Source organism: Staurois parvus, unplaced genomic scaffold (genome assembly GCF_062004578.1).
Source record: "Staurois parvus isolate SC_StPar_1 unplaced genomic scaffold, SC_StPar_1.0 ptg000363l, whole genome shotgun sequence".
Classification (NCBI taxonomy): domain Eukaryota; kingdom Metazoa; phylum Chordata; class Amphibia; order Anura; family Ranidae; genus Staurois; species Staurois parvus.
The window spans coordinates 323,065-344,462 of record NW_028318159.1 but is presented as its reverse complement, the minus strand read 5'-3'; the positions used below and the strand labels follow the sequence as shown (position 1 = coordinate 344,462).

Sequence of the window (21,398 nt, the reverse complement as noted above, 5' to 3'; positions counted from 1 at the left end):
AAGAACTAAAAATAGCATTAAAAAGCTTTAAGACGGGAAAAAGCCCAGGCCCAGATGGATATACTGTGAGGCACTATAAAAAATATAGTGATTTACTGTTACCTAAATTAAAGAGATATATGGAGGCGTTGGGGGGAGAGATGGAAATAAAGGAATCCCTTCTGGCACAGGTGGTCTTAATACATAAGGAAGGTAAAGATATCACCCATTGTTCAAGTTATAGACCGATATCGCTATTGAACGTAGACACGAAGTTGTATGCAAAAGTATTGGCGAATAGGTTGAGAGATCTGATGCCAGATTGGATACATGGAGACCAGGTGGGCTTTGTCAGAGGAAGAGAGGGTCGAGATAATGGGTTGAGGTCCCTGATGCTTATACAGAAAAGTAAAATGGAAAAAAATCCAGTAGTGCTGCTCTCGATAGATGCGGAAAAGGCGTTCGATAGGGTTAATTGGAGTTTTATGATGGATACACTGGAGGTCCTGGGATTGGGTAGTAGGATGAGAAAGTGGATTGGAAAGTTGTATGAAGGACCGTCTGCGATGGTAATGGTAAACGGAGAGAGATCAGAGACCTTTTCAATGTCAAATGGAACCAGACAGGGATGCTCATTGTCCCCACTGTTGTTTGTTCTATCATTGGAACCCCTGTTATCAACAATTAGGAAAAATATAGATATAAAGAGAATAAATGTTGGAAAGACAGAACATAAGATAGCCGCATTTGCGGACGATTTATTATTCTATGTTGGAAACCCGAGGATAACACTTCCTAACCTAATGAAAACACTGAAGGAATATGGGGAAATGTCAAATCTAAAAATTAACCCGAGCAAAACAGAGATATTAAATATAAACCTTCCAAAAAGTGAAAAAGAAAATATACAGAGAGAGTTTCCCTTTATATGGAAAAATAGAGAAATAAAGTACCTGGGGGTAAAACTTACTCCCTCACAGAAAAATCTTTATAAAGCTAATTATATCCCAATGTTAAATGAAATCAGGGAGGAATTGAGGAAAATGGGTGGAGGAAATCCTTCCTGGCTGGGTCGTATTAACTTGATAAAAATGGTAATTCTCCCTAAGATACTGTATAAATTCCAGATGATACCCATTAATCTTCCAGAGGTGTATTTTAGGACAATTAAGCGAATGGTAACTAAATATATATGGAAAAATAAAAAACCTAGGATATCATATGAAGTGCTAAGCAGAAATAAAGAAAAAGGGGGGCTGGGATTACCGGACTTCAAAAGATATCATAGGGCAGTCATCCTAGCGAGAATTTTTGACTGGACACATAACTCAAAAAGTAAACATTGGGTCACAATTGAAAATACACTTAGTAGAAAGGATCTGGGTAGGAGTGTATGGGAGCCACCACAATTTAGAGAATTAGAGGAGAGCACGAGTATATACACGAGGATTGTAATAAGGGAGTGGGATAAAATGCACAAACAGAACAAATGGGATTTTAATTCACTATTAATGTCACTAAGAAATTCAGATTTTTTTCCCCCAGGTAAAGAGGAAATTTCAGGTAGATGGATTATAAAGGAAGACGTCCAGCTGAAAGATATAATGGAAGGGGTAAACTTAAGAACACTGGAGGATTTGAAAAAGGAAGAGGGAAGGATTTTCACTGGGATAGATATATGGAGATATAATCAATTAAAACAATTTGTGGAGAAATTGACGAAGCCCCTTAGAACTAGGAAAGAGTGGAATGAATTTGAGAAATACTTAGAAGACAGAGGTGATGGGAAACACAGCACTGCTAAAGCATATAAAGCTCTCACGGATTTAGATAGTAAGTTTAAAGTATATAGAAAAATGGGAAAAGGATTTAGGAGTGGAGTGGGAAGAGCACACACAGAGGAAAATATATAGAATGGTACACGAAAATATTAGTATGCGTGAAGTGGAAATGAATTTTAAATGTTTGACAAGGTGGTATGTTACACCAGTGATAGAACACAAGATTAGGGAGGAGAAGCAACCTTGGTGTTGGCGAGGATGTGGAGGGCTGGGCACGATGTATCACATATGGTGGGAATGTCCAAAAATACACATATATTGGGAAAAAGTTATAAACCAAATCACGATTATCACTGGAATGGAGATAGGATTGGACCCTGAAATCTGTCTTTTCCATAATTTAATATTATCTGGAAATAAATATAAAGAACTGGGTATATTGTGCTACCTAAATGCAGCAAAGAGTCTGATTCCTAAGTTTTGGCGTAAAGTTGAAGGACCGAGCGAAGAGGATTGGATGAATAGAGTAGACCAGATGGCTAGATTGGAAAAACTTTATTATATACAGGAAGATAGGATGGTGACATATCATATGAAATGGGAGAAATTGGAGGAGTTCAAAGTTAAGGTAAAGAAAGGTACTGAGTAAGTAAGTAAGCATAAAGAAAAGGGAAAGAGAGGACAAGAAGAAAGGAAGGGAAAAGGGGAAAGGATTAGGAAAAAGGAGAAAATATAGTAATTAGCCTTTCTTTCTTTCTTTTTCTTTTCAAACCTAGATATCCAGAGAATATGAGATACAAGTCGATCAGTCAGATGTCAGGGGTATATAGTAGTGGGGTGGGAGATGGGTGGGCTATGGGTTAAGGGAGTTATGGGGAGAAAATGAAAATGATACGAAATTAGTGTTTTATGAGAAATTGTAATGTTATATTTTCAAATTATGGAAATGTGTATTGTTTTAAATGAAAAATGAATAAATATTTAAATTAAAAAAAAAAAAACATTCCAACTATTAAAAAATTCTAATATTATAAACAAAATCGATCCAATTTTTAGACTTCCTAAGTAACCAATTATGTACAGCTGTCTAATGTTAGAACCTTATCACACTCTGTTATCAGCTATGAAATAGACTTTTTAAAAAAGTTTTATAAATGTCAAAATTCAATTTATCCTGATATTTATTAAAACAGAAGAGAGTGTAGGAGGTCATACATACAGGACTCCGATCTTACTGCAATCAGTAATCAGTGCCCTGTACACATCTGTGTTATTTGGCATGAACCTCCGTGCCTTAGGCAGGACATACAACCACGGGGTGAAGACAAGGAAATTTCTTCATTCCCCATTAACATAAAGAGTGTTGATGGAGAATCTCTCATGCAGTTCTATTGTATTCTGCCTGCAGGGAGCACAGAGATCCTTCCCTACCAGCAGAATACAAAGATCACTGATCCTGAGATTGACTTTGGTACAACAAGCCTGCCCATAAATGGATGAAATTCGGCCAGTTCCTGCTGAAACAGCCTCATTTCAATCCACCTTTGGCTGACTTTTTTGTCAGGGGATCCCCCATTACTGCATATCTACTATTCAGTGTCAGGGATCCCCCATTACTACACATTTACTATTCAGTGTCAGGGATCCCCCCATTACTACACATCTACTATTCAGTGTCAGGGATCCCCCCATTACTACATATCTACTATTCAGTGTCAGGAGATCCCCCATTAGTACACATCTACTATTCAGTGTCAGGAGATCCCCCATTACTACACATCTACTATTCAGTGTCAGGGGATCTCCCCATTACTACACATCTACTATTCAGTGTCAGGAGATCCCTCATTACTACACATCTACTATTCAGTGTCAGGGGATCCCCCATTACTACACATCTACTATTCAGTGTGAGGAGATCCCCCATTACTACACATCTACTATTCATTGTCAGGGGATCCCCCATTACTACACATCTACTATTCAGTGTGAGGAGATCCCCCATTACTACACATCTACTATTCATTGTCAGGGGATCCCCCATTACTACACATCTAGTATTCAGTGTCAGGAGATCCCCCATTACTACACATCTACTATTCAGTGTCAGGGTTCCCCCCATTACTACACATCTACTATTCAGTGTCAGGAGATCCCCCATTACTACACATCTACTATTCAGTGTCAGGGATCCCCCCATTACTACACATCTACTATTCAGTGTCAGGGATCCCCCCATTACTACACATCTACTATTCAGTGTCAGTGGATCCCCCATTACTACACATCTACTATTCATTGTCAGGGGATCCCCCATTACTACACATCTACTATTCAGTGTTAGGGATCCCCCCATTACTACACGTCTACTATACAGTGTCAGGGGATCCCCCATTACTACACGTCTACTATTCAGTGTCAGGAGATCCCCCCATTACTACACGTCTACTATTCAGTGTCAGGAGATCCCCCATTACTACACATCTACTATTCAGTGTCAGGGGATCTCCCCATTACTACACATCTACTATTCAGTGTCAGGAGATCCCCCATTACTACACATCTACTATACAGTGTCAGGGGATCCCCCATTACTACACGTCTACTATTCAGTGTCAGGAGATCCCCCCATTACTACACGTCTACTATTCAGTGTCAGGAGATCCCCCATTACTACACATCTACTATTCAGTGTCAGGAGATCCCCCATTACTACACATCTACTATTCAGTGTCAGGAGATCCCCCATTACTACACATCTACTATTCAGTGTCAGGGGATCTCCCCATTACTACACATCTACTATTCAGTGTCAGGAGATCCCCCATTACTACACATCTACTATTCAGTGTCAGGGGATCCCCCATTACTACACATCTACTATTCAGTGTCACGGGATCCCCCATTTCTACACATCTACTATTCAGTGTCAGGGGGTCCCCCCATTACTACACATCTACTATTCAGTGTCAGGGCGTCCCCCCATTACTACACATCTACTATTCAGTGCCAGGAGATCCCCCATTACTACACATCTACTATTCAGTGTCAGGGATCCCCCCATTACTACACATCTACTATTCAGTGTCAGGGGATCCCCCCATGACTTTCTATGAGTACAGAGCTCTGATCAGCAGAGATAAATAGAATATCAGATACAATCCTCCCGTCCAATCACTAGCAATGCTGATTCCGGCCTCACACTGTCTGCTGATCCCATTCATGCTCCATACACAAGAAGATGATAGCACAATACGAGTCATGTCAGTGGTATTCTGTGCTCATCCTGTGTATGGAGATATCACCGTCTCTACACATGGAGGACAATATTGGGGGGTCTACTCCATTATAACATTTGTCTTATAAAATTCTATTTCCTGGAGATTTATAAAGTGATAGAATATAAATGATTCCAATAAAGAGAAATGAGCTCCATCCATGTAGAGAATAGTTCCATTCATTCCTGGGGGGGGGATTCCTTTCCTTCTGGTAACATTCTTCTCTTCTTCTACAGATTGGATGGTAATCACCTGACAGACAGTTCCTGTCCCCACCTGGCATCTGGAATAAGAAATAACCCGACACTGAGGACACTGGACCTGTCTGTGAACAATCTGGAGGGTCCTCATTTCGGGGATCTGATGGCGGCTCTGACAACAAGCCGGATAGAGGAATTACGGTGAGTATAACAGGACTGACTGAGACAATCATATTCTGGGACAGATTAACATTCCAACTATTAAAAAATTCTAATATTGTAAACAAAATCGATCCAATTTTTAGACTTCCTAAGTAGCCAATTATGTACAGCTGTCTAATGTTAGAACCTTATCACACTCTGTTATCAGCTATGAAATAGACTTTTTAAAAAAGTTTTATAAATGTCAAAATTAAATTTAGCCTGATATTTATTAAAATAGAAGCGAGTATAGGAGGTCATACATACAGGACTCCGATCTTACTGCAATCAGTAATCAGTGCCCTGTACACATCTGTGTTATTTGGCATCAACCTCCGTACCTTAGGCAGGACATACAACCACGGGGTGAAGACAAGGAAATTGCTTGATCCCCCATTAACATAAAGAGTGTTGATGGAGAATCTCTCATGCAGTTCTATTGTATTCTGCCTGCAGGGAGCACAGAGATCCTTCCCTACCAGCAGAATACAAAGATCACTGATCGGGGGATTGACTTTGGTACAACAAGCCTGTCCATAAATGGATGAAATTTGTCCAGTTCCTGCTGAAACAGCCTCATTTCAATCCACCTTTGGCTGGCTTTATGTCGGGGTATCTCCCCATTTCTGTACATCCACTATTCAGTGTCAGGGATCCTCCCATTACTACACATCTACTATTCAGTGTCAGGGATCCCTCATTACTACACATCTACTATTCAGTGTCAGGGATCCCTCATTACTACACATCTACTATTCAGTGTCAGGGATCCCTCATTACTACACATCTACTATTCAGTGTCAGGGGATCCTCCCATTACTACACATCTACTATTCAGTGTCAGGGATCCCTCATTACTACACATCTACTATTCAGTGTCAGGAGATCCCCCATTACTACACATCTACTATTCAGTGTCAGGAGATCCCCCATTACTACACATCTACTATTCAGTGTCAGGAGATCCCCCATTACTACACATCTACTATTCAGTGTCAGGGGATCCCCCATTACTACACATCTACTATTCAGTGTCAGGGATCCCCCCATTACTACACATCTACTATTCAGTGTCAGGGGATCCCCCCATTACTACACATCTACTATTCAGTGTCAGGAGATCCCCCATTACTACACATCTACTATTCAGTGTCAGGAGATCCCCCATTACTACACATCTACTATTCAGTGTCAGGGGATCCCCCATTACTACACATCTACTATTCAGTGTCAGGGGATCCCCCATTACTACACATCTACTATTCAGTGTCAGGAGATCCCCCCATTACTACACATCTACTATTCTGTGTCAGGAGATCCCCCATTACTACACATCTACTATTCAGTGTCAGGGGATCCCCCATTACTACACATCTACTATTCAGTGTCAGGGATCCCCCATTACTACACATCTAGTATTCAGTGTCAGGAGATCCCCCATTACTACACATCTACTATTCAGTGTCAGGAGATCCCCCATTACTACACATCTACTATTCAGTGTCAGGGGATCCCCCATTACTACACATCTATTCAGTGCCAGGGATCCCCCCATTACTACACATCTACTATTCAGTGTCAGGAGATCCCCCCATTACTACACATCTACTATTCAGTGTCAGGAGATCCCCCATTACTACACATCTAGTATTCAGTGTCAGGAGATCCCCCATTACTACACATCTACTATTCAGTGTCAGGGATCCCCCCATTACTACACATCTACTATTCAGTGTCAGGGGATCCTCATTACTACACATCTACTATTCAGTGTCAGGGGATCTCCCCATTTATACACATCTACTATTCAGTGTCAGGGGATCTCCCCATTACTACACATCTACTATTCAGTGTCAGGGGATCTCCCCATTACTACACATCTACTATTCAGTGTCAGGGATCCCCCATTACTACACACCTACTATTCAGTGTCAGGAGATCCCCCCATTACTACACATCTATTCAGTGTCAGGGGATCCCCCCATTACTACACATCTATTCAGTGTCAGGGATCCCCCCATTACTACACATCTACTATACAGTGTCAGGGGATCCCCCATTACTACACATCTACTATTCAGTGTCAGGGGATCCCCCATTACTACACATTTATAATTCAGTGTCAGGGGATCCCCCATTACTGCACATCTACTATTCAGTGTCAGGGGATCCCCATTACTTCCTATGAGTACAGAGCTCTGATCAGCAGAGATAAATAGAATATCAGATACAATCCTCCCGTCCAATCACTAGCAATGCTGATTCCGGCCTCACACTGTCTGCTGATCCCATTCATGCTCCATACACAAGGAGATGATAGCACAATACGAGTCATGTCAGTGGTATTCTGTGCTCATCCTGTGTATGGAGATATCACCGTCTCTACACATGGAGGACAATATTGGGGGGTCTACTCCATTATAACATTTGTCTTATAAAATTCTATTTCCTGGAGATTTATAAAGTGATGGAATATAAATGATTCCAATAAAGAGAAATGAGTTCCATCCATGTAGAGAATAGTTCCATTCATTCCTGGGGGGGGGGGGGGGGATTCATTTCCTTCTGGTAACATTCTTCTCTTCTTCTACAGATTGTCCTATAATTACCTGACAGACAGTTCCATCCCCCACCTGGAATCTGGAATAAGAAATAACCTGACACTGAGGACACTGGGCCTGTCTGGGAACAATCTGGAGGGTCCTCATTTCGGGGATCTGATGGCGGCTCTGACAACAAGCCGGATAGAGGGATTACAGTGAGTATAACAGGACTGACTGAGACAATCATATTCTGGGACAGATTAACATTCCAACTATTAAAAAATTCTAATATTGTAAACAAAATCGATCCAATTTTTAGACTTCCTAAGTAGCCAATTATGTACAGCTGTCTAATGTTAGAACCTTATCACACTCTGTTATCAGCTATGAAATAGACTTTTTAAAAAAGTTTTATAAATGTCAAAATTAAATTTATCCTGATATTTATTAAAACAGAAGAGAGTGTAGGAGGTCATACATACAGGACTCCGATCCGACTGCAATCAGTAATCAGTGCCCTGTACACATCTGTGTTATTTGGCATGAACCTCCGTGCCTTAGGCAGGACATACAACCACGGGGTGAAGACATGGAAATTGCTTGATCCCCCATTAACATAAAGAGTGTTGATGGAGAATCTCTCATGCAGTTCTATTGTATTCTGCCGCCACGGAGCACAGAGATCCTTCCCTACCAGCAGAATACAAAGATCACTGATCCTGAGATTGACTTTGGTACAACAAGCCTGCCCATAAATGGATGAAATTCGGCCAGTTCCTGCTGAAACAACCTCATTTCAATCCACCTTTGGCTGACTTTTTTGTCAGGGGATCTCCCCATTTCTGTACATCCACTATTCAGTGTCAGGGGATCCCCCCATTACTACACATCTACTATTCAGTGTCAGGGATCCCTCATTACTACACATCTACTATTCAGTGTCAGGGGATCCCCCATTACTACACATCTACTATTCAGTGTCAGGGATCTCCCATTACTACACATCTACTATTCAGTGTCAGGGGATGCCCCCATTACTACACATCTTCTATTCAGTGTCAGGGGATCTCCCCATTACTACACATCTACTATTCAGTGTCAGGAGATCCCCCATTACTACACATCTACTATTCAGTGTCAGGGGATGCCCCCATTACTACACATCTACTATTCAGTGTCAGGGAATCTCCCCATTACTACACATCTACTATTCAGTGTCAGGGGATCTCCCCATTACTACACATCTACTATTCAGTGTCAGGAGATCCCCCCATTACTACACATCTACTATTCAGTGTCAAGAGATCCCCCATTACTACACATCTACTATTCAGTGTCAGGGGATCCCCCATTACTACACATCTACTATTCAGTGTCAGGGGATCCCCCATTACTACTCATCTACTATTCAGTGTCAGGAGATCCCCCATTACTACACATCTACTATTCAGTGTCAGGGGATCCCCCATTACTACACATCTACTATTCAGTGTCAGGAGATCCCCCAGTACTACACATCTACTATTCAGTGTCAGGGGATCTCCCCATTACTACACATCTACTATTCAGTGTCAGGAGATCCCCCCATTACTACACATCTACTATTCAGTGTCAGGGGATCCCCCATTACTACACATCTAGTATTCAGTGTCAGTGGATCCCCCATTACTACACATCTAGTATTCAGTGTCAGTGGATCCCCCATTACTACACATCTACTATTCAGTGTCAGGGGATCCACCATTACTACACATCTACTATTCATTGTCGGGGGATCCCCCATTACTACACATCTACTATTCAGTGTCAGGAGATCCCCCCATTATTACACATCTACTATTCATTGTCAGGGGATCCCCTATTACTACACATCTAGTATTCAGTGTCAGTGGATCCCCCATTACTACACATCTACTATTCAGTGTCAGGGGATCCACCATTACTACACATCTTCTATTCAGTGTCAGTGGATCCTCCATTACTACACATCTACTATTCAGTGTCGGGATCCTCCATTACTACACATCTACTATTCAGTGTCAGGAGATCCCCCATTACTACACATCTACTATTCAGTGTCAGGAGATCCCCCCATTACTACCCATCTACTACTCAGTGTCAGGGGATCTCCCCATTTCTACACATCTACTATTCAGTGTCAGGGGATCTCCCCATTTCTACACATCTACTATTCAGTGTCAGGAGATCCCCCCATTACTAACCATCTACTATTCAGTGTCAGGGGATCCCCCTATTACTACACATCTACTATTCAGTGTCAGGAGATCCCCCTTTACTACACATCTACTATTCGGTGTCAGGGGATCTCCCCATTTCTACACATTTACTATTCAGTGTCAGGGGATCCCCCATTACTACACATCTACTATTCAGTGTCAGTGGATCCCCCATTACTACACATCTACTATTCAGTGTCAAGGGATCCCCCTTTACTACACATCTACTATTCAGTGTCAGGGGATCACCCGTTACTACACATCTACTATTCAGTGTCAGGAGATCCCCCATTACTACACATCTACTATTCAGTGTCAGGGATCCCCTATTATTACACATCTACTATTCAGTGTCAGGGGATCTCCCCATTACTACACATCTACTATTCAGTGTCAGGGATCCCCTATTACTACACATCTACTATTCAGTGTCAGGGGATCTCCCCATTACTACACATCTACTATTCAGTGTCAGGGATCCCCTATTACTACACATCTACTATTCAGTGTCAGGGGATCCCCCATTACTACACATCTACTATTCAGTGTCAGGGATCCCCCCATTACTACACATCTACTATTCAGTGTCTGGGGTCTCCCCATGACGTCCTATGAGTTCAGAGCTCTGATCAGCAGAGATAAATAGAATATCAGATACAATCCTCCCGTCCAATCACTAGCAATGCTGATTCCGGCCTCACACTGTCTGCTGATCCCATTCATGCTCCATACACAAGGAGATGATAGCACAATACGAGTCATGTCAGTGGTATTCTGTGCTCATCCTGTGTATGGAGATATCACCGTCTCTACACATGGAGGACAATATTGGGGGGTCTACTCCATTATAACATTTGTCTTATAAAATTCTATTTCCTGGAGATTTCTAAAGTGATGGAATATAAATGATTCCAATAAAGAGAAATGAGTTCCATCCATGTAGAGAATAGTTCCATTCATTCCTGGGGCGGGGGGGGGGGGGGGGGATTCATTTCCTTCTGGTAACATTCTTCTCTTCTTCTACAGATTGTCCTCTAATCACCTGACAGACAGTTCCTGCCCCCACCTGACATCTGGAATAAGAAATAACCCGACACTGAGGACACTGGACCTGTCTATGAACAATCTGGAGGGTCCTCATTTCAGGGATCTGATGGCGGCTCTGACAACAAGCCGGATAGAGGGATTACAGTGAGTATAACAGGACTGACTGAGACAATCATATTCTGGGACAGATTAACATTCCAACTATTAAAAAATTCTAATATTGTAAACAAAATCGATCCAATTTTTAGACTTCCTAAGTAGCCAATCATGTACAGCTGTCTAATGTTAGAACCTTATCACACTCTGTTATCAGCTATGAAATAGACTTTTTAAAAAAGTTTTATAAATGTCAAAATTAAATTTAGCCTGATATTTATTAAAATAGAAGAGAGTGTAGGAGGTCATACATACAGGACTCCGATCCGACTGCAATCAGTAATCAGTGCCCTGTACACATCTGTGTTATTTGGCATGAACCTCCGTGCCTTAGGCAGGACATACAACCACGGGGTGAAGTCATGGAAATTTCTTCATTCCCCATTAACATAAAGAGTGTTGATGGAGAATCTCTCATGCAGTTCTATTGTATTCTGCCTGCAGGGAGCACAGAGATCCTTCCCTACCAGCAGAATACAAAGATCACTGATCCTGAGATTGACTTTGGTACAACAAGCCTGCCCATAAATGGATGAAATTCGGCCAGTTCCTGCTGAAACAGCCTCATTTCAATCCACCTCTGGCTGACTTTGTCAGGGGATCCCCCAATTACTACATATCTACTATTCATGTCAGGGGATCCCCCATTACTACACATCTACTATTCAGTGTCAGGGGATTCCCCATTACTACACATCCACTATTCAGTGTCGGGATTCCCCCATTACTACACATCTACTATTCAGTGTCGGGATCCCCCATTACTACACATCTACTATTCAGTGTCAGGAGATCACCCATTACTACACATCTACTATTCAGTGTCAGGGGATCCCCCATTACTACACATCTACTATTCAGTGTCAGGAGATCCCCCCATTACTGCACATCTACTATTCAGTGTCAGGGGATCCCCCATTACTACACATCTACTATTCAGTGTCAGGGGATCCCCCATTACTACACATCTACTATTCAGTGTCAGGAGATCCCCCATTACTACATATCTACTATTCAGTGTCAGGGGATCCCCCATTACTACACATCTACTATTCAGTGTCAGGGGATCCCCCATTACTACACATCTACTATTCAGTGTCAGGGGATCCCCCATTACTACACATCTACTTTTCAGTGTCAGGGGATCCCCCATTACTACACATCTACTATTCAGTGTCACGGGATCCCCCATTACTACACATCTACTTTTCAGTGTCAGGGGATCCCCCATTACTACACATCTACTATTCAGTGTCAGGGATCCCCCCATTACTACACATCTACTATTCAGTGTCTGGGGTCTCCCCATGACTTTCTATGAGTACAGAGCTCTCATCAGCAGAGATAAATAGAATATCAGATACAATCCTCCTGTCCAATCACTAGCAATGCTGATTCCGGCCTTACACTGTCTGCTGATCCCATTCATGCTCCATACACAAGGAGATGATAGCACAATACGAGTCATGTCAGTGGTATTCTGTGCTCATCCTGTGTATGGAGATATCACCGTCTCTACACATGGAGGACAATATTGGGGGGTCTACTCCATTATAACATTTGTCTTAGAAAATTCTATTTCCTGGAGATTTATAAAGTGATCAAATATAAATGATTCCAATAAAGAGAAATGAGTTCCATCCATGTAGAGAATAGTTCCATTCATTCCTGGGGGGGGGGGGGGGATTCATTTCCTTCTGGTAATATTCTTCTCTTCTTCTACAGATTGTCCTATAATTACCTGACAGACAGTTCCTGCCCCCACCTGGCATCTGGAATAGGAAATAACCCGACACTGAGGACACTGGACCTGTCTATGAACAATCTGGATGGTCCTGATTTCAGTGATCTGATGGCGGCTCTGACAACAAGCCGGATAGAGGAATTACAGTGAGTATAACAGGACTGACTGAGAATCATATTCTGGGACGGATTAACATTCCAACTATTAAAAAATTCTAATATTGTAAACAAATTCGATCCAATTTTTAGACTAAGTAGCCAATTATGTACAGCTGTCTAATCTTAGAACCTTATCACACTCTGTTATCAGCTATGAAATAGACTTTTTAAAAAAGTTTTATAAATGTCAAAATTAATTTAGCCTGATATTTATTAAAATAGAAGCGTGTGTAGGAGGTCATACATACAGGACTCCGATCCGACTGCAATCAGTAATCAGTGCCCTGTACACATCTGTGTTATTTGGCATGAACCTCCGTGCCTTAGGCAGGACATACAACCACGGGATGAAGACATGGAAATTGCTTGATCCCCCATTAACATAAAGAGTGTTGATGGAGAATCTCTCATGCAGTTCTATTGTATTCTGCCTGCAGGGAGCACAGAGATCCTTCCCTACCAGCAGAATACAAAGATCACTGATCATGAGATTGACTTTGGTACATCAAGCCTGCCTATGAATGGATGAAATTCGTCCAGTTCCTGCTGAAACAGCCTCATTTCAATCCACATGTGGCTGGCTTTATGTCAGGGGATCCCCCATTTCTGTACATCCACTATTCAGTGTCAGGGGATCCCCCAATTACTACATATCTACTATTCAGTGTCACGGGATCCCCCATTACTTCACATCTACTATTCAGTGTCAGGGGATCCCCCATTACTACACATCTACTATTCAGTGTCAGGGGATCCCCCCATTACTACTCATCTACTATTCCGTGTCCGGGGATCCCCCATTACTACACATCTACTATTCCGTGTCCGGGGATCCCCCATTACTACACATCTACTATTCCGTGTCCGGGGATCCCCCATTACTACACATCTACTATTCAGTGTCAGGGGGTCCCCCCATTACTACACATCTACTATTCAGTGTCAGGGGGTCCCCCCATTACTACACATCTACTATTCAATGTTTGGGGATCCCCATTACTACACATCTACTATTCATTGTAAGGGTCTCCCCATTACTACACATCTAGTATTCAGTGTCAAGGGATCCCCCCATTACTACACATCTACTATTCAGTGTCAGAGGGTCTCCTCATTACTACACATCTATGTTTTCGTGTCAGGGGGTCTCTCCTTTACTACACTTCTACTATTCAGTGTCAGGGGATCCCCCCATTACTACACATCTACTATTCAGTGTAAGGAGATCCCCCCATTACTACACATCTACTATTCAGTATCATGGGATCCCCCCATTACTACACATCTATTTAGTGTCAAGGGATCCCCCATTACTACACATCTACTATTCAGTGTCAGGGGGTCTCCCCATTACTACACATCTACTATTCAGTGTCAGGAGATCCCCCCATTACTGCACATCTACTATTCAGTGTCAGGGGATCCCCCATTACTACACATGTACTATTCAGTGTCAAGGGACCCCCCATTACTACACATCTACTCTTCAGTGTCATGAGATCCCCCATTACTACACATCTACTATTCTGTGTCAGGACATCCCCCATTACTACACATCTATTATTCAGTGTCAGGAGATCCCCCATTACTACACATCTACTATTCAGTGTCAGGAGATCCCCCATTACTACACATGTCGTCCAGCCAGATGACCCGATGCCTGTCGTCCAGCCAGATGACCCGATGCCTGTCGTCCAGCCAGATGACCCGATGCCTGTCGTCCAGCCTGATGACCCGATGCCTGTCGTCCAACCTGATGACCCGATGCCTGTCGTCCAGCCTGATGACCCGAGGCCTGTCGTCCAGCCTGATGACTTGAGGCCTGTCGTCCAGCCTGATGACCCGAGGCCTGTCGTCCAGCCTGATGACCCGAGGCCTGTCGTCCAGCCTGAGGACCCGGTGTCCGTTGTCCAGCCTTATGCCTTGATGCCCGCTATCCAGCCTGATGACCCGGCTCCCACTATCCAGCCTGAGGAACCAATACCTGCCATTTGGCCTGATGACCCGCTGCCCATTATCCAGCGTAATGATCCAGTGCCCGCTACTCCGCCTGATGACCCGGTGCCGGCTATCCATCCTGAGCAACAGATGCCCGTTATTCACCCTGAGCAACCGATGCTGTTATTCAGCCTGAGCAACCGATGCCGTTATTCAGCCTGAGGAACCCATGCCCGTTATTCAGCATGAGGAACCGATGCCCGTTGTTCAGCCTGAGGAACCGATGCCCACTGTTCAGCCTGAGGAACCAATGCTCGTTATTGATTCTTTGGAACCCATGCCCGTTATTCAGCCTAAGGAACCGATGCCTGCCATTCAGCCTAATTATCCGCTACTCCGCCTGATAGCCCGATGCCAGTTATTCAGACTGATGACCCGATGTGCCTCGGCCCACTGCCCAGCTTGATGTGCCTCTCTCAGGAGATCCCCCCATTACAGTATCAGGGGATCCCCCATTACTACACATCTACTATTCAGTGTCAGGGGATCCTCCATTACTACACATCTACTATTCAGTGTCAGGAGATCTCCCCATTACTACACATCTACTATTCAGTGTCAGGGGATCCCCCATTACTACACATCTACTATTCAGTGTCATGGGATCCCCCATTACTACACATGTACTATACAGTGTCAGGGGGTCTCCCCATTACTTTCCATTGAGTACAGAGCTCTGATCAGTAGAGATAAATAGAATATCAGATAAAATCCTCCCGTCCAATCACTAGCAATGCTGATTCCGGCCTCACACTGTCTGCTGATCCCATTCATGCTCCATACACAAGGAGATGATAGCACAATTCGAGTCATGTCAGTGGTATTCTGTGCTCATCCTGTGTATGGAGATATCACCGTCTCTACACATGGAGGACAATATTGGGGGGTCTACTCCATTATAACATTTGTCTTATAAAATTCTATTTCCTGGAGATTTATAAAGTGATGGAATATAAATGATTCCAATAAAGAGAAATGAGTTCCATCCATGTAGAGAATAGTTCCATTCATTCCTGGGGGGGGGGGGGGAATCATATCCTTCTGGTAACATTCTTCTCTTCTTCTACAGATTGTCCTATACTCACCTGACAGACAGTTCCTGCCCCCACCTGGCATCTGGAATAAGAAATAACCCGACACTGAGGACACTGGACCTGTCTATGAACAATCTGGAGGGTCCTCATTTCAGGGATCTGATGGCGGCTCTGACAACAAGCCGGATAGAGGAATTACAGTGAGTATAACGGGACACATGGAGGACAATATTGGGGGGTCTACTCCATTATAACATTTTTCTTATAAAATTCTATTTCCTGGAGATTTATAAAGTGATAGAATATAAATGATTCCAATAAAGAGAACTGAGTTCCATTCATTCCTGTGGGGGGGGGGGATTTATACTCTTCTGGTAACATTCTTCTCTTCTTCTACAGATTGTCCTATACTCACCTGAGAGACAGTTCCTGCCCCCACCTGGCATCTGGAATAAGAAATAACCCGACACTGAGGACACTGAACCTGTCTGGGAACAATCTGGAGTGTTATCATTTCAGGGATCTGATGGCGGCTCTGACAACAAGCCGGATAGAGGAATTACGGTGAGTATAACAGGACTGACTGAGACAATCATATTCTGGGGCAGATTAACATTCCAACTATTAAAAAATTCTAATATTGTAAACAAAATCGATCCAATTTTTAGACTTCCTAAGTAACCAATTATGTACAGCTGTCTAATCTTAGAACCTTATCACACTCTGTTATCAGCTATGAAATAGACTTTTTAAAAAGGTTTTATAAATGTCAAAATTTTTCTGCTGAAACGGCCTCATTTCGATCCACCTTTGGCTGACTTTGTCAGGGTATCTCCCCATTTCTGTACATCCACTATTCAGTGTCAGGGGATCCCCCATTACTACACATCTACTATTCAGTGTCAGGGGATCCCCCATTACTACACATCTACTATTCAGTGTCATGAGATCCCCCATTACTACACATCCACTATTCAGTGTCAGGGGATCCCCCATTACTACACATCTACTATTCAGTGTCAGCGAATCCCCCCATTACTATACATCTACTATTCAGTGTCAGGGGGTCCCCCATTACTATACATCTACTTTTCAGTATCAGGGATCCCCTATTACTACTCCTCTACTATTCAGTGTCGGGGGTCTCCCCATTACTTCCAATGAGTACAGAGCTCTTATCTTATTCTGTGCTCATCCTGTGTATGGAGATATCACCGTCTCTACACATGGAGGACAATATTGGGGGGTCTACTCCATTATAACATTTGTCTTAGAAAATTCTATTTCCTGGAGATTTATAAAGTGATTGAATATAAATGATTCCAATAAAGAGAAACGAGTTCCATCCATGTAGAGAATAGTTCCATTCATTCCTGGGAGGGGATTCATTTCCTTCTGGTAACATTCTTCTCTTCTACAGATTGTCCTATAATCACCTGACAGACAGTTCCTGCCCCCACCTGGCATCTGGAATAAGAAATCACCCGACACTGAGGACACTGAACCTGTCTGGGAACAATCTGGAGGGTCCTCATTTCAGGGATCTCATGGCGGCTCTGACAACAAGCCGGATAGAGGAATTACAGTGAGTATAACAGGACTGACTGAGACAATCATATTCTGGGACAGATTAACATTCCAACCTTAAAAAAATCTAATAATGAATACAAATCTCATTTCTTTATCATACATTATGGGACACAGAGCGTCTTCATATCCATTATGATAATGTTATGATTGCACCTTTAGGTGATTGGACACTGGCAAAAAAACAGTCCCCTTCTAGGCATAACCCTTTCCCAGCAGGCAAGGTTTCCGTTTTTGTTTGTTTAGGTGATGGCCATGTCTGTGCAATCTCTGCATGAAAGAATAGCTAGCTTCTCAATGATTCCAGCTGGAATTGGGAGACTTGCTTTTTGTAGATTTATTTATGGCTTTTGAATGCTAAGAAGAATGGTACTAAGACCCCACACTGGACACATTGGGATGGAATGTAAGGTTTCCGATCAGCACTGGACCCTGTGCAATGATATTTTGCATTGCGGATAAATAGTTTGCTATATAGGTCAAAAGTTTCTCTTTTAGGTAGCCGAGTCCCTGGAAGCCATTATTGGCAGAGCCCGCCATGCTCGTTGAAGAATGGACTCCCAGTGGCATGAAATAGAGGGTGTCTTGGCAGCAGCCTTGCTGGTAACCCCCAATGACCTTTTCCCTTGGGCAGGACATGAGTGTGGGCCTCAGAAGTATTCTTTATTTTTTTAACTTATGCTTCACTTGTGGGTTCTGTGTAGCTTCTCTGAGTGCCCCAGGTGCTACATAGCTCAAGCAGAGCTTAGAACCAGTCTGGGAGGCTCTAGGTGCCTAAAAGGTACTGAGTTGGACTGCTGTTCTCAGCAAGGATCCCTACAAACATGTCAGCAGGCCATGTCTTACCAATGCAATAGTGTAGGTGGTAAGGGTTCCCAAATACCTTCTTCAGGCAAGGAGGAACCTCCTGGGCAAGGCCCCACTTATAATGAATTCTCTGAGGGGTCAGTTTGTTCTATGCAGCTTTGATCCCTCCTCCCATGTGGTAAATCTGCTACTTCTGGGGTACCGTCCTCCAGTTCCTTTGTGACAAGGGAGGAATTGCTGTGGTGCAGCAGCTTTCCCGAATTCATGCTGGCATGGACCGCTTTGGTTACAAATGGAAGCATTCCCATTCTCCTCCATCCCGGTTAACAGAAGGAATAGGTAAAGGATGTGGTAGAGGAAGATAATAATGTTCCTCTAGAAGGGGATGCAGAAGAACCTTTGTCCAAGGAACCTACTCCTGAAGAACTCCAGGGTCATATCTCAAAACTAAAAGATTGTGAGCTTTCTCATGGAAGTTGTCCAGGTTGCTTTAAAGTTACTGCTTCCCGAGTATTCTTTCAGTCAATCCCAGTTTCGTACTTTAACAAGCCCCTCATGTGCCCAGTGGATGAGGTCCCAGTATTTAAGAATTCCTAGGAAAAATATCTGGAGGCTTTATCCATGGCCTCATATGGGCTGATAGGAGCAACTTTACATCTAGCAAATATGGCTGTTGGCGTGTGTCAAAGCCTCAAAGTCTGGCCTTGCCACATGACAGCAGAGAGGGATTCTACTAGTGGATATACTGAATCAGGCAGAAACCTGGAGGCTTTCCACATGTTCTTAGCTGCACAGTGGATATCCTAAAGGACTCTATACAGCAACTTTCACATCCCTGGGTCTTATCCATGCATGTGTGCAGGATCTTATAGCTGAAATGTTGGTCAGTGGAATTGCCCTGCTACTTTTGGGGCACCTTCCTCCACTTCCTTTGTGACAAGGGAGGAATTCTCATTTATTATTATTGGAGTACATCAGAAGCTTTCCAGAATTCCTGCTGGCTTGGACCACCTTGGTCACAAAACATTCCCCCTTTCCTCCGCACTCCCTGGTAGTGGAGGAGGAACCAGTGGAGGACAAGGTAGAGGAAATGTATGTGCTGGTAGAGTTGGACACAGAAGAATCCTCATCTGAGAAATGTACTCCTAAAGGACTCCAGGGTCAAAGTTTATCTCAGACCCAAATGGCATTTGTGAGTTTTGAGAGTTCTTTGAGAGAAATTGGTACTCTGACATTGTGAACATGTGAGGTCAACCCTTAAAAGCTTGTGGATGGCCCAACCTTCTGTCCTAAGATATGATCTTCAATCCTTCTTTACAGTTGCTGGCTTTAATGGCATGGCTGTTGAAGCCAGGATCTTCACAGACAGGGAAGACTCTGATTTCACTATTCCTACCTTACTGAAGGCTCAGAAGGCAACTTCGTGGAAGATTACCAAAAAACTTGGAAATCTTATTTTGCTTTGTGTGAGGCTAGAAGATTTTATCCTCACAAGTATGTCGTGGTCACATCCAATCTGGAATTGATCTGTGACTGACCGTGAGTACGCTCAAGATTCAGATATCAGCCTTGGTGGTCTTTTTCCAGAGACAGAAGTGGTTCAGAAGCAGGGTTCAAAAGTGTGCTACATACCGAGTGCAGGGCTCAGGAGTGCGCTGTGTACAAAGTTCAGGGCTCAGGAGTGTGCTACATACAGAGTTGGGGCTCAGAAGTGTGCTACTTACACAGTGCAGGGCTCAGGAGTGGGCTATGTACACAGTGCAGGGCTCAGGAGTGGGCTATGTACACAGTGCAGGGCTCAGGAGTGGGCTATGTACAGAGTTCAGGGCTCAGGAGTGTGCTACATACAGAGTTGGGGCTCAGAAGTGTGCTACATACTGAGTGCAGGGCTCTAGAAGGTGCTACATACTGAGTGCAGGGCTCAGGAGGGTGCTACATACTGAGTGCAGGGCTTAGGAGTGTGCTACGTACAGAGTGCAGGACTCAAGAGTGTGCTGTGTACATAGTACAGAGCTCAGGTGTGTGCTACATACCGGGTGCAGGGCTCAGGAGTGTGTTTCGTACAGTATGTGGAAAATACATACAAATACACCCTGTTCCAAATTATTATGCAAATTCTATTTAAGTGTCACAAAGATGAAATATTTTGTTTTCCAGTGTAACTCATGGATGGCATTGTGTGTCAGGGCTCTTTTGATCACTGAAAACAATCTTGGACATCTGTGATAATTAGATTGGCCGGTGAGCCCAATTTAAGGAAAAACTACTAAAGGACGGCGTTCCACATTATTAAGCAGAGCACCATTTTCAAGCAATATGGGGAAGAGAAATTATCTCTCTGCTGCCGAAAAGAGTGAAATAGTTCAATGCCTTCGACGTGGTATGAAAACATTCGATATTTCCCGAAAACATAAGCGTGATCATTGCACTATGAAGAGATTTGTGGCTGATTCAGAGCACAGACGGGTTGGTGCAGATAAAGGCACATTGAGGAAGATTTCTGCCAGATTTATGCATCGGATCAAGAGAGCAGCTGCTAAAATATTACATAGCAGCAAACAGATATTTGAAGCTGCTGGTGCCTCTGGAGTCCAACGGACATCAAGGTGTAGAGTCCTCCAGAGTCTTGCAACTGTGCATAAACCTTC

The 21,398-nt window shown here is 43.1% G+C and overlaps 1 protein-coding gene across 1 annotated transcript in view; it reads left to right on the top strand.

The window, feature by feature from the left end:
• The window catches only part of LOC149456339 (NACHT, LRR and PYD domains-containing protein 12-like), a 127,745-nt gene that overhangs the window by 88,999 nt on the left and 17,348 nt on the right, over positions 1–21,398 (top strand). The window contains 6 exon segments of the mRNA XM_089685133.1: positions 5,275–5,439; positions 8,033–8,197; positions 11,246–11,410; positions 13,148–13,312; positions 16,756–16,920; positions 17,777–17,941. Of these exon segments, the coding sequence (XP_089541259.1) occupies positions 5,275–5,439; positions 8,033–8,197; positions 11,246–11,410; positions 13,148–13,312; positions 16,756–16,920; positions 17,777–17,941 (990 nt within the window).